Source organism: Photinus pyralis, unplaced genomic scaffold (assembly GCF_008802855.1).
Source record: "Photinus pyralis isolate 1611_PpyrPB1 unplaced genomic scaffold, Ppyr1.3 Ppyr1.4_LG1, whole genome shotgun sequence".
Lineage (NCBI taxonomy): Eukaryota > Metazoa > Arthropoda > Insecta > Coleoptera > Lampyridae > Photinus > Photinus pyralis.
This window is the reverse complement of record NW_022170249.1, coordinates 22,501,080-22,515,915: the sequence shown is the minus strand read 5'-3', so window position 1 is coordinate 22,515,915 and position 14,836 is coordinate 22,501,080. Positions and strand designations below refer to the sequence as shown.

At 35.4% G+C, this 14,836-nt stretch overlaps 1 protein-coding gene and 1 long non-coding RNA gene across 2 annotated transcripts in view; one reads left to right on the top strand and one right to left on the bottom strand.

Moving 5' to 3' along the window:
* Window positions 1-14,836, top strand: part of LOC116169926 — a 307,419-nt gene that overhangs the window by 51,252 nt on the left and 241,331 nt on the right. The window lies entirely within an intron of this gene.
* Window positions 2,400-14,836, bottom strand: part of LOC116169877 (protein Wnt-5b-like) — a gene marked incomplete in the record, with an annotated part of 302,692 nt that continues 290,255 nt past the window's right edge. The window contains 2 exon segments of the mRNA XM_031486062.1: window positions 2,400-3,256; window positions 9,838-9,940. Of these exon segments, the coding sequence (XP_031341922.1) occupies window positions 2,901-3,256; window positions 9,838-9,940 (459 nt within the window).

Sequence of the window (14,836 nt, the reverse complement as noted above, 5' to 3'; positions counted from 1 at the left end):
GCACCACTAAAGGCATGCGTATACAAAACCTCAAACAAATTGGTTTTCGTATGTAAAAGTTATGCACGTTGTACTATCAAAAACAGCATCTCAGGAAATAATTAATGGGAGGGGGGGGGGGAATAAAACAGCGAAATTTGATGGCCGCCTGGCACATCTTAAAGGTATAGGCTACCTATTCCAGGACTCTAGCACCATTTCCCTAGACGTAATTTAAAACCATAAAAGTGGGTCCGGACGGACGGACGGACAAAACGCAAACAATACCACGTTTTTTAATTCTTAAAAAATGCGCTAAAAATGTCACAAAGTTTTATAGGATTTCACTGCCACTTCCTGTTAAAAAAGTGAAAATTCAGTTCACCCTACGTTGTTTGAGCATGACCACTACAGCACACCTCTTGCGGTTAGGGACTCTTGGGTTCTTTGAAATATACGTATTTTCAAACGTCAATACCAAGTTTCAACTACTTCGCAATTTTCTTGTCTATTTTGGACAATTTTCCTGTACTATATGGAGATCTAAATTTAAGAAACTTCAAAGTCTAAAAACTCAGTTTTTTTAATGGAATGACCATGTTCTTACTATGGCATAAGATAGAGAATCGAAAATGGCATATTTTGATATTACATGTTCCTATAGCTATCTTTAACAGTTTCTGATTTATTCCCATTTCATTGAATTGATATCGGAATTGATGCCATTTTTCTCGCATTTTCTTTTTAGTAGTTGGCCATGATTTTATAACAATATAATTTTAAACAAATCAAGGAATGGATTCTTTAATATCATTTAATATATTGCCATTTAAAATAACAAAGTTACTAAGTATCTACTTCGGGTGTTTCCGGAAGTGTGGCCATTTTGAAAATATTTTACAACGATTCGGCCTTCAGAGTAACCCCTAAGTATACATTTTCAAAAACCTACCTATTTTGCTTTCCCAGAAACGTTTACCTAAAGCTTCCAAAAAAACACCCTGTATACACATACAGTCGAACACTTGACGGTTCCAAATCAACGCCCTCCATACACTAGATCGTCAGTGGCAGGGAAAACGCCGATCTTCTGGATGCAACTCCGCTACACGTCCCGGCGAATGCTGGTATCACCGACGGTTAATTGGTGTCCGGGTGAAAAATTGCACGGATTCCTGTTCGTACAAGACCCGAAAAACGAATTTCCTCGTCGCCATCCACGGCATTTTTCGACAACACCAAAAGCTTGTCACCTACTGGTTAAAGACGATAAATTCAAAACCTGATTCTTAGTAGATACAGGAGCCGACGTGTCCGTCCCCGTTCCCAGTTCGTTACGTCGCCAAGACCCGGAAAGTATAAAATTGTTGCTGGGACCACCACCTACGGTACCAATTTGCTGTCCCCTGGCCTAGGCCTTCGTGGAAACTTCGTTCGGCAGTTCATCCTGTGCGACGCCATAATCGGTTTAGGCGTCCTTCGCCGGTTTAATCTGCTGATGGACGTAAAAGACAAAGACCGTCATACCATTCGAGATCCAGGTGTGACGTTTGGTCTCAGGAATGGGGCGCACACTTCCCAACGCTAAATCAATCAAGTTCCCAAGAATCAACCTTACCCGTTCGCGTACCTCGACGATTTCGTAAGATGGAATCACCATCAAAGTCACTAAATGCGAGTTTGGATTGCCATCGCTCACATTCCTTTGAATGGACATCTCGAAGGTGTTAAGCCATCCGCCACCAGGATACCAACTCTTAAGGACTTGCCGTTACCAACCACCGTCCACGACCTTCGTAGAGTACTAACCATGTTGTGTACCTATATTGTAAATATATTCCATAAAACGAAACAGTATTTTATTTTCGGTAAGCAGTGGATACAGGACCGCGGCAACAGAAGACATAATGATGATCCCAGCTCACATACGGGCGAAGGGTCGGGTACACAAATGAAACGGGACAGGATGATAGAGGAGTGGCAGAACGAATGGAACAGGAGAGAATCCTGGACCAAGAAACTAATCCCAAACGTATCCGCATGGGTGAATAGGAAGCTTGGTGGGAGCATGCTTGCAAATCTATAAGACAAGGAAAACCGAAGCCAGAATGAGAACAAATTTAAATAAACCAGGCGGAACTAGAGCAAAGGGATAGTAATAGCAGGATGGCAACGTGAAGAGGTAATACCCGAAATCATTAAAATAATGGCGTAAAGAGAAAAAGGTTTTAGCGAGTATGCCAGCAATACAGAGTCTCGCACGCCTTCCTAATATGACCCAAATAGGGGATGGTTTTCCCAACCTCTCAAATTACCTCTCGATTTACGTTAATTATTATTAATTAAAACTAAGCCTTTACGAAGTCCAGCTAACGTAAATGTTTTGTAAGTGAAACTGAGCTTTGGCCCAGATTTGAAAACTGTTTCTGAAAAAAATATTTTTTTTAGATTTGTAGATCTAACCCAGAATTGTGGGTGGAAGTTATTGCTATTAACTATTAAAAGAGAAATTGTAAAATTTACAGTTTCCCTCCTATTAGCCATCATCCGACGATTTACATTTCGGACTGTCGGAATATGTTTTTATTCTATTTACTACTATCGATTTCGCTACATACATCTTGTACTGTACAAAAGTTTATAAAAAATGTTATTAGTTACTACATCTAGCTCTAGCACAATACTCAACTACAATACTGAAGTATGTGCAGTAAGTGCACGAACGAAAAACTAAAAAAACAAATAAAAAAATAAATAATTAAAATAAATATCTTCGTCATAGTTTACAATACTGCTCAAAAAAATTTCTTCGGCGGAAGAAGTCATGGACAAAAGGAGTTTCAGACTAGATCAAGAGAAAGAATATGTTTATACATTTCTGGCAAAAATTATGGTGGTTTTACACAGGTACCTTGGCGTGTTCACTTACACGTATGGAGTTCCACGGATTTTATACAAGTTTTACATTCAACCTCACAACACCACTTAAATTTACACTGGCAACGTTCCTTTATTGTACTTTTTAAGGTATTGTAACCTCTACCACAGCACAGCAGGTTACAACCGTCCAAGTCGATTGAGGTGCGATTACATGTACGTCCCTGCGTTCCCAGGGAGCCGATCGAAACGTTTCGAAGGCAGTAATTTGGCGATTCCTCGAGATAGACCAGGTCGTTCGCTGTGGGAAGTCGAAATTTTGAGTTTCGCAGCTTGAGACGTCCGTGCTTGGTCACGCGAACCTCGGTTGCTCCATCGTACTTGTCGCGTATGTAATCACCTGAAAAATTCACAAATTTTGGTCAGAATAACAATTTCCTTTATTAAAAAGGCGTTATTGTTTTCGTCTAGGGGAAGGGAAATTTAATACAACTGAGTTGTCCACATATAAATCTCTGACCAAAGTGAAAGTTGTTGTTTTCCTAAGAACAATTCTCAAACGAATAAATGCATTTGTTATTCTTTGTACTGTTGAGATGTAATTATCTCATTCCTTTGTTGTACTATAAAGGTGTTGCGCTTAAATTAAAATAAATTGCCGTAATTACATCTTAATTGCTAAATGTTGCTTTGTAACTCAGTTTACGCTAACACAATCTGTGAGGGAACTACCCCCAAATCTACAATCGGTATTTTGAACGAAGGTAATTAAATATTCCTCGCACGTTTAATTTAATGCGTTAGAGATGGTAGTACAACGGAGACTTTAATGCTAGATTACGAACGACAGTGTACGTATATCAACAATAATGACTGTTATGTATTAGCCAGTTTTTGTAATTCGTCTTGGTTCGTGTCACGCTAGCATTGTTCTTTGATGTTTTTTTACATGTTCGTATACAATAAAATGTACGCGTTATAATTATACTGCAAACATTGAACGTGGGTTACAAATGATTTATTGTAATCTCCGCGTCCTTAATAAAATTATACCCCGACGCTTTAATTCGTCGCTAATTCTCTTGGTCCCTTAAAGGAAATGGTTGAAAAATCATTTATTTTGCTCGGACAGTTGTATTGATAAACTGTCTTTAATATTGTGTACCTTCGTACTTGTGGCCGCACACGATGCATTTGCATATTTCATGTCGACACTACGATGTTAAGAGTAAATTTACATTGTGTTCCAATGGTTTATTTATGTCAGTGACAAGAACTTTTTTATACAACATCCAAGAAACATTATCAGATTTCTAATGATGCTGGTAGCTACAACACGAATACATATACCATTTGGGAAATGAACACGACAATTTTTTGCATAATAATAAACCTTGGTAGATGTTCGGAAGACTTTGCGTGCCTTTTCCGCAAGCTGGACAAGAACTAATGTGGCACTCTGACATCTGATCGCAGGGAAGTCTTTAGGTACTAACGGGACCGTTTCAATTGCCAAGATTTACACAGAATCTTATTACCGATAATAACTACTCTTATACGGAGTGTCTCACATGGAATTGAACTTTCGTAATGAATTCTTGGAAATTTAGATAGACCAAAATTATACTTTATTGATATAAGTTGAATAAGTACAATTTTTAGGTCACCCGAAAATAATTTTTGGAATATAGGTACTAATTTTTTCTACAGAGGGATCATATTACCCAATAGTGTTTGGTCAATTTCACACTGTCACTGTAACATATACATAGATTTTGTGTTTGTTGGCTGCAGCGTTTTAGGCTGTACATCTACCAATGATGTAGTAGTTTTCTACCCCCCACTTTGACGGTTTGACCAAATCAAGTAAAAATATGCCTATAATATAGGACTAATTAAAGACTAAGGAATTAAAGACTAATTTGTACCCAAATTAGATTTTCATTATTTATTTATTTTTTACTAAAAAAGGGCAATTCTCAGAATTAATAAAAATAAACGGAACCCGAGCTGGGCAGTATTCGATTTTGTAAATACTTTTCAGTATTCAAATACTTTAAAGTATTCAAATACTTTTGATTTGTCTAAACTCTAAAGTATTTGCTATTTAGTATGAAAATTTTTTTTTGAAAGTATTCTGCCCTGCTCTGATTGGAACTGGTTCAACTATTACAAGAAATTATTTTGGAAAAGAATAGGGATTACCAAAGAGATGGCGCAAATGTACCAATTGCATACACAAAAGACAATTCCAGATACTGAATCATTGACGTACAATTGCTCTACAAATCCTACATGAAATTGCACATTTTCAACTGCCCTTTAAGGAAAATTGAGTCGGACGTGGCTATTAAGTGTATCATAATATGTATTATACTATGCTAATATGTACCCACACAATTTGTATCCGCCTGGAGAAAACCGATTCTTCTAAGGTGGGGGTGATTTAAAGTTAGCACCCACACTTGCAAAATCGGATTTTCGGAAGAACTAAGCGGGTACAAATCTAATTTTGTGGGTACAAATTAGTCTTTAATTATAGGTATATTTTTATTTGATTTGGGCAAACATTTGGGGTGGCAACTTTATCGACCCATCTCTATATTTATTCGGGTATATCAATTTCGTATTGCATACTTTTTAGCGCATTTTTGCAAATTTATTTGTAAAAAAGTAGCTTTTAAACTCACTTTGGCTGGGTGGGTGGCAGTAAATGCGGTCCCGTAAAAGAACGCTTGTAAAAAGACGAGGAGAGTACATGTACACTATCGGGGCCGCGTAATTAACTTTAGGGACAGGGCTAGAAGATGTGGGTTCGGCGACATCTGGGCGCCATCCCCGAGCGTGTTATACTAACCTGGAGATTTTTTAGTTTTTTTCTATCTTCTTCTACAGTTTTTCTCCGATTTTTTTTCTTAGGGGGCAAATGAACCACCTTTTGCACGGTGTGCTTCGAGAGGTAGTCGACTTTGGTTGCCCAGAAGTTTCTTAGAGCTCGAATCGCGGTCTCTCCTTCCCGTGTCGCCAATAGAAGCTCGAGTTATGAGATTTGAGGTCAATTTGCGTTTGAGCCACCAACGGAGCTAGTGCAGGAGTCGGCAAATGATTGAAACGGAAGAGTCAAAAGTTATAATTTACAAAATTTCCCAGTTTTTAAAGCACCCCTCAAGGTTTTCGATTGAATATTATAGTATTTGGTTATATACAGGGTCCCGCAATTGTGCGTAGGTCTTTCATACTTCATCCCTGGTAAAAATATATAAAAAATTTTGTACAAATCTCAACTATAGATGGTTGCGCATCTACAAAAATTATTTTTAAATGTACAGGGTGTCCCATTTTTACGGTGTCAATAAATAAATAGAACACACTGTATATTTTTACTGGTTTCAGTGTCATTTGCGAGGTCATTTGCTAACCTCTACATGGAAACCTATGTACTGTTTGGTTTTTGGTCAACGTTGCAATCTTATTAATTTTTCCCGAATAGCAAGCTTCATTTTGTTGAATCGTAGCCACCTTGATTTTATGATCTTAAGAAACATTTGATCAATAGTGTTAATTCGAGTAAAGGGCAACACTTTGATAATGAGAAAGTTGGATTTAGTGATACACGGTGAGAAAATAATTTCCAAACTACAAAGTGCCATAATTATTCTTTTTCATATGGAACTACCACTGTTTTGTTTCGCTATTCGATTTCTATTTCGTAATAAAATAACTTTACATCAAAAGAGCCGCCCCGCAGGTTGTCGACCCCTGGGCTAGTGCGTTGTCCATTCATTCGGGTCTGGATTACCACAGAGCAAGCAGTAATTAGCAGAAAAGTAAATTTGTTCTTTGAGAGACTCTCGGCGGAGAATTAATACGGGAAAATTTTGGAAAAGAATCAGGTCCTTTGATCGCGGGAGCATCAATTTCTAAGTTTCAAGAAAAAAGTTCAAAAACCATTCGGCTTTGGATAAGTGCAGCTCAAAGTAAACAGAGATTTGGGCTCCGGGCTAGAAAGAGTGATTGCGATAGTTTACGAGGAAAAATTCCGCGAACTCTACCAGTTAGATAAATTAATGCACAGAAACGAGTTAATTGGATGTGTCAGTTTGTTACACCACAAGAAAGGATTATTGTGCAATCGGACGAAATAACGACTATCGTCAAGTACGCCCGTTTTAGTACAATAAATTAAATAAACGTATTCCAATCAAGGACAAACTAATTAAACGCGCCGGTATTAAAAAATTCAGTGTAGTTTTTTTTACTGCTAGTGAAAATGAACAAGCAATTTTTAAAATTTCTCCTTTTGGTAGTAGAAAAGGTTGTAAAAAAACCGTTAATAACAACATTGCTCTTAAAATCTAAACATAGACGTTCATGGATCGAAAAACACTACGCTCAGAAAACAATTAATTCACCTGAGAATTTAATGCCGTGTCAATACCTCAGGGGAAGTTCTAATCCACAGGTCCATTTTTAAAAAAAATATTGTCGATGGAAGTAGAGCCAACCGAGCTTTTTTTATGTGCAGGGGGACATTCTTTTTACGAGATTCAGTGATATTCATTTATTAAGAATCCTCAGATAGTTTTATTTTATAGTTTTGTATGGTCGTCCGTCCGTCCGTCTATGTGCGCTATAACTCTTAACGGGTACTTTGGATATTAAGGACGGACGTTACTGATTTTCAGGAAGTTGGTTCACCAGGAACAAAAGTTATAGGACTTCGAGTAAATCGGGAACAGGAATAACCTAGGGAATAACTCAATATAATAGAAATCAACATATCTAATTCCCTAGTCAGGTATCGAGTTCGGACTTTCGCTAGATTATTCCCTATGACTCTTAGATTTGTAACAATTCAATATAACTCTTCTCTGTGGCCTAGGTCAAAAGTTTTAGAGCAAAATGTACCCAAAATTATTCTTTGTATATGAATTTGGAGTTATAAAAGCTTTCATTGCGCTTGTATTGCATGTATATTTGCCATTTATGAACCCATTGGAATTGGATTTGATAAAAAAACCAGTTTCTCATTTAAAGGTAGTTTCTTCAAAGAGATCAAGAACAAAATCTCCAAACTCTGATTATAAACACATAAGTTAAATTATGTATAAAAATGTTTGCTGTATATTGTTAGGTTTGACAGTAAGTTAGGGGTAATTCACAATAACCGTGGGCAAACAATTTGACAAAGCATTATTTTCTAAAGAAAGTTCAATTAGAAAGCAAAAGGGATGGTCAACCCCCTTAATATGCCAACCCGTTGCACTTCAAGCAATCGTATCATTCGTCTGAATTAAAGTAGGAACAAATAATGCGGTCATCGTTAAATAAGGTGACACGCTTAGCATTTTATGTACGAAAATACTCAAATACGAAGTGGTTTAATTAGTGATAACAATAGTAATGCGATTGTTGTAACGGTAGCTCCAAATTTGGATTTATCTTTTCCAAGTTTTTCCAAAGAGGTATGTAAAGTTAAAATATTTCAAATGTTGTGAGTTACAGTTAGTGTAGTTAGAGGGCCCATTTTCAGCATCGTGGAAATTGCAACATAGCATATGGTGGTCGTATTTGGGAATGATTTTGATTCGCAGGGTGGGAATTAAGCAAACGAATTAACGATTAAAGATAGCCGTCTGCGTAAATAAGAAGCCATTTTGGTTATTTTTCATGAGAAGAGAAAATTTGTATTCCTTTTAGGTGATAATATTCTTTTAAATAAATTCAATTTTAAGTTTAGGTAGGTATATTTGGTGTAAAAAATTACCCTAAGTTTATTATCCATAAAAGGATTTTAAATAAGGGAAATTAGAACGAAACGTGGTCACGCATTTTCTGTATTTGTAAGAACGAAATCAGCCGGAATGTAATAAAAATAAAATTAGATCGACTTTATTTTATCATAGTTTCATTTTAAATGTGTATTTATTTATTCATTTGCAGAATGCCAAGTTTTGATATTCGGAAGGATCAAACTTCCGCAAGGTAAGGGGCATTAGAGGGCTAGCCGTGAGTTCAATTCAATGTGAGAGAAAAAATGTTGTCATTGCATTCGAAAATCAATTTTATTTGGTACGCACGAGGGTTTTCAACCCTTGTACCCATTACAACATGTCATATTGCCTACGTTCTAATGACCCTTTTGTAGATCTTTGATTCTTTAAAACGGCAACATCATTTGTTTATAGTGAAGGTACCTTTCAAAATTAGCAACACTTTTTACAAAAAGCCCTTGAATATTTCTATAAAATTGTTACCTACATTCTTATAATAAGTAGTTGGTAGTAATTTGTTTCTAAGACTGTAAATTAGATGTAGTATCAACAATTAAAAGGCTTGTGAATAGTACACCCTTGACGCGGGAGCACATGCAAACACAAACGCTAAGAGCATACTTAATAAGTGTGCTTTTAATTACAATGCAGAAACGTTTACACAATTACGTAGGAAAGATCTTAATGTTTACTAATTTTAAATTGTTAGTTGATGCTTTTTCGGCCTACACAGAATGTCACGTTCGTAAGTGGGTTTGGAGATCGTTTAATAAATCAGTGAATACACTAAAGCTTCTAATGTAAATTAAACGACTTTCACTGGTATTTATGCACCTCGAAGACTCACAGAAACGCATTTTTCTGATATATGTTCGTGGTAAAGAGCACTAATGGTATCGGGAGAGGTTTCTTAATCGTTATAATTAAGATTCTTTAATAATACGTAAATCTTCCGAACGAAAAGTAAATAAATATGCGAGTCTTGCCCAAGCCTATATTGTTCTGAAATTTATTGATATTTACTATTGTAGTCAAAGCGACGCTTAAATTTTCCCTTTCTATTTACTCATGTCGAAATAATTATTTACAATGACATAGCAGCCCAGAATTTCTTTGTTGCCGATAAACAACCCATGACCTGTCCATACAAAAATTCAAATTTGTAAAGCACTTCTCTCACACACCGATACTGTTGCTGGTTACTTACCAATTTCTCTAAAATTTGATAATTGCTGCCAGCACGTAATGAGCGAGCAGGAACCGGACACCCCATGGCACTTACAGGTGACTCTCGACGTTTTTATCACCGCCTGTAACAATATATTGCCAATTACGCAACGACACATAAAGCTTCACCAAATGGTCTGGTGACATTAATCGTAAATCGACAAAGGTATTGACAGTAATTCGAAAGGTTCTTTATAGTTGCTCGTCATTTCTGTATTTTGGAAAGGAAACGATTTTTTGGGCACGGCCGCAGTGGAAGCGTTTCTCTAACAAATTTGTTGAATGTTTTCTTGTTAAATGGAATGAATTGCCGTGAGAGAATCGTGATTCATTGAAGAATAGCTGTAAACCAGGCTAAGAAATGGTTCCAGGTTCTGGGCGTGTAATTAATTGCTTATTGCCAGTACTTGTATTTTAAAATGTTATACTTTTACAAGGTGCTGTTTCATCTTAAAACAGAATGTAAATGGAACTATGCAGTTAACGGTTTAAAACTTGTCTTTAACACCGTCTCGGCATTACAACCGCTATAGGTACTAATCAAACTTTTAGTGAAATTTATCTCATTGGTAGGTAACCTCCTATGTAATATGGAAATTTAATTGGAACCCCTTTTCGTCTTGAAAAACGTTTCGTTGCAAAAGTTACCCTGTCGATACTTGATAATTTGGCATATGACTGGCGTAGCCGCGTCTCCCAGAATTTAGTCAAATATTTAAATTCGAAAATTAGTAAACTACTGGACCGAGAACCATACTAACTTGTTATCCTTTTTCAATTCTGTACATCTGGTTCAATGGCAGAAATTAGCTGGCGGTTAGCAGATCCGACCTATGTCTTCAAAGCGAACATCAGTGCAACTGAGAACTGCCAGGTTTGTGAAAAGGTCACGGCTAACGCTTGGACCCATCCTACATATCTTGACATTCGTTTGGTATTGGTAGCAAATGAAGATAACGTTGGCCCGTCCAATTTTCATCGTAAATTAAAGGTCCAAGAATTCCTGATCCAATAATTCCGCACCAAACATAAAATCCAAGTTTTTTTAAGCCTTCAACAATAAACAGCAGTATTTTGTTTATTTATTGTTTTCCATGGCATGATATGATCTACTTTTAATAGTGTATTGAATATAGTTGTTAATTTAACTTTAATGGTGAATTTTCAAAAATGACCTTTAAATATGTTAAATGTGCCACAGTTACACTATTACCTATTTCACTAGATGTTGTTTTCCATGGCAAACTCTGCTTATTTACCTCTCAATAATACGAAAATTCCTGCAGCGCGTTTATTTATTAAAGTACATTTAGCAAGCCTTATATCGTTATAAAGAGAAAAATTTGTCCTTTTTAAAAATGTCAAAGCCAACTATGACTTCATTAAAAAAAATTAAAGTTTGTATTATAACTCAAAAATTGTAAAATATATAAGGAACTTAGTATGTTCATAATGTTAAGCATTAAAATGTCTAAAACTTTTATTCGTGTCATTTTGCTGTATTTCTAATAATAACGATTCTACAACAGTTAAATGAAAAATCACTAAATCTGTTTTTCGCTCATATCTAGTGAACTGTGGATTTTTTTCAAAAAACAAAAGCATACCTTAAATAAGCTCTTAGAACGACAACTCTTTCCTCACTTAACCGAGCTGTATGTCTTATGGTTTCCGAGATCCCAATGCTTAAAATAGAAAAAAAACTCACCCTGTATGTAAAGGACCATATGTAGTTTTAGATAAGGATGAGGTAAATTCTAGTATTGTAGATGATAATGGTAAAATTCATAAAGTTAATAATAATAGTTTAGTTAAATATAGAAACAATAAGATGTAAATATTAATTCTTGAATTTAATTAGGCATAAGTTTATAATTCACTAATGTTCATTGTTCATGTAGTGTAGAGAGTAAGTAGTTTCTTTATATACTTATTTTAAAGAAAATCTATTTAAGATTTTCTTCCCGAAAGGGAAGGGTGTGATATAAATACTTAATATAAGTAGGAAGTAGGAAGACAAATTGTTACAAGGATTCTTCGGCAAAGTAGGCTACTAAGCAATACGGAACTGCGGTGTAACATTAAAACAATAACAAGGACGTATCCTGCGCCTCCGCACAGTAATTAATTAATAATTAAAACAACATGCGATACGTTTGCTCTTGCTAAAAGCATCTTTGATCAACATTTCAAAGAAAGCGCAGTCTGTGAACATCTGATTTTTCTATATGCGATATGTTTGCCTCCTGGCTGTAACTTTTGATCTAGTAGCCCAATCTTGGAACTGTTTGAAATTATGGATTCTAAAGGTCCAATTCTATAAGAAATTTTTTTTTCCCGGCCGATCTGAGACAATTTTTCTTTTCGGCCGAAAAAAAAGGCAGTGTATAACCTTCCTTTTTTTTACCAAAAATCGACTACACCAAAATTTCTCGGGAAAACAGTTTTTCTTATTAATTTTGGTGCGTAGAATCCAAAACAATTCGTACTTTTTCGATTAGACTTCTCAATCAAAAGTTATGGACTAGAAACCAATTTCGTTAAGAAAACTTTCAAAGGGCTGTAACTTTTGATCTAGTAGACCCAAAATCTTGGAACTGTTAAAGAAAATTATGGATTCTATGAGGCCACATTCTATAAGGAAATTATTTATTCCGGAACCGATCTGAAGATCAATTTTTTTTTCCGGTCCAAAAAAAAAGGCAGTGTATAACCTTCCCTTTTTTTTTCAAAAATCGACTACACCAAATTTCTCGGGATAAAACACTTTTTTCGTATTAATTTTGGTGCGTACAATCCTAAACAATTCGTACTTTTTCGATTAGACTTCTCAATCAAAAGTTATAGACTAGAAAACAATTTCGAAAAAAATTCAAAGGGCTGTAACTTTTGAACTAGTAGCCCAATCTTAGAACTGTTTGAAATTTTGGATTCTACAGGCCACATTCTATAAGAAATTTTTTTTCCGGCCGATCTGAGACAATTTTTTTTCCGGCCAAAAAAAAGGCAGTGTACAACCTTCCTTTTTTATCAAAAATCGACTACACCAAAATTTTTCGGGAAAACACTTTTTCTTATTAATTTTGGTGCGTAGAATCCAAAACAATTCGTACTTTTTCGATTAGACTTCTCAATCAAAAGTTATGACTAGAATCCAATTTCGAAACAAAATTCAAAGGGCTGTAACCCTGGTTTGCCTTTAGGTATCTGTGGTTAAAATTTCAACAAAATATATTAATCAATAAGAAAGTTGATATGGCGCATGTGCACATTAATCGTCAAGATTTTTCTTGGCTCAGATGGCTACCGAATTCAAAAAGCACGAACTAAATACATTGAAAACTGTAGAAGTAGTTAAGGCCTCGGATGGACAGACGGACGGGCGACAGATAAAAGTCTAGAGGGAAACAAGTACAATTTTTGGTGTACACCAAAAATTCAAATTCAAATTAATTCAAGTTAATTAAAATTAGTTCACGTTCATTCAAATTAATTCACGTTAAATAAAATTAATTCACGTTAATTCAAGTTCCATGGCTTAATATTTTTCTAATTGGATTTGTTGCCGAATTTTTGAAAAAATAATGAGAATTACAACTGAACATGTACTAATTTGTATATTATTAGATGGGAAAAAATCATCTTTCGATTAGTGTCGTTATGAACCCTCTAAGTTAATATGGGGAGCAAATATCTTCAAAAAACGTTTTTCCCATTGCCTATGTTCGGTTTTGAAATATGATAGATAGAAATGCATTCAAATTCATTCAGGGTCAGTTCAGAATAATTCACGTTAATTCAAATTAATTCACGTTAATTCGACTTAATTCACGTTAATTCAAATTAATTCATGTTAATTCAAATTAATTTAAGTTAATTCAAATTAATTCACCTTGGAAGGCTGAACATATGTTGACACTATGTGGAAATGCTGATGTAACCCTGGAGGCAGTTATGAAGATACACAAAAGAGATCTTAAGTCTGCATATACAACTAGCAGAGACATATACCCTGGAACTAAAAACCTTAACGCCACTGAAGGTCTAAGTTACCTGCCACACTCACTCAGATTTCTGCTTTCGACGACTTTTGTCGGCAAGGATATAAAGCTGAAAGTAGCCTGAATGGATCAGCCAATATTAGTACCTTTTCACTTAGAACAATTACATCATCATTTTCTTTCAAGACACCTCATAGACAAGTACAAGTAAACGTTAAATAATATGATGAATTGTAGAAAAACTGTCAAATCAAATTAATTTTGGTTAAAGAATGTGGAAACTGACCATTACTTTGAAATAATGTTTTTTTTAAGTCTGATGTGTAAAAAAGTTTTGAAAATTCGAAATTATCCATTACAATATCCGCATGGGTTTGCCAGGAATCTAAATTTTGGTGATCTAAACATCAGACAAAAGTTAAATGAGCGATTAAAACATCCAACCATAACGGCCTGCAGGAATGTAGGGAATTTTCCCAGCAGTGTTGCAGAAGGAAGATGATAAAGAATGAATGCTCCAAGCAAGATTCTAGAATTCTTCAAAAGTAAAGGAAACTTCGGTATTTGTATGGCGACCAAACGCGATAACATAAATTTGAGTAAAAACCACCAATAATTCTTATAATATGCCCAAACTTCGTAACAAATCATTGGAAACGATAAGGGTAATTTCACAAAACATATTATTAGAGCTTTAGTACTTGTGTCCGTATACTGCAACCAACAACATCGAAATTCATTCACCCTTTTATATTGGAAACAATAAAATTAAACTTGCTTATTCATCAAGCGTACTAAATTATTTATGAAAAGAAGCAATTGAAAATGTGCCATTTCTCCGATGGCAATAAAACACTGAGTTACTGTTATTAAGTCGGACGCCTTACCTATCGCGCAGTAATCGCAGTTACCTCTTCGGATGAAACTCTCGAGTGTTGAAAGGAGATTTCTTTTCGCAAAAGCAGTAATGGATGTCTT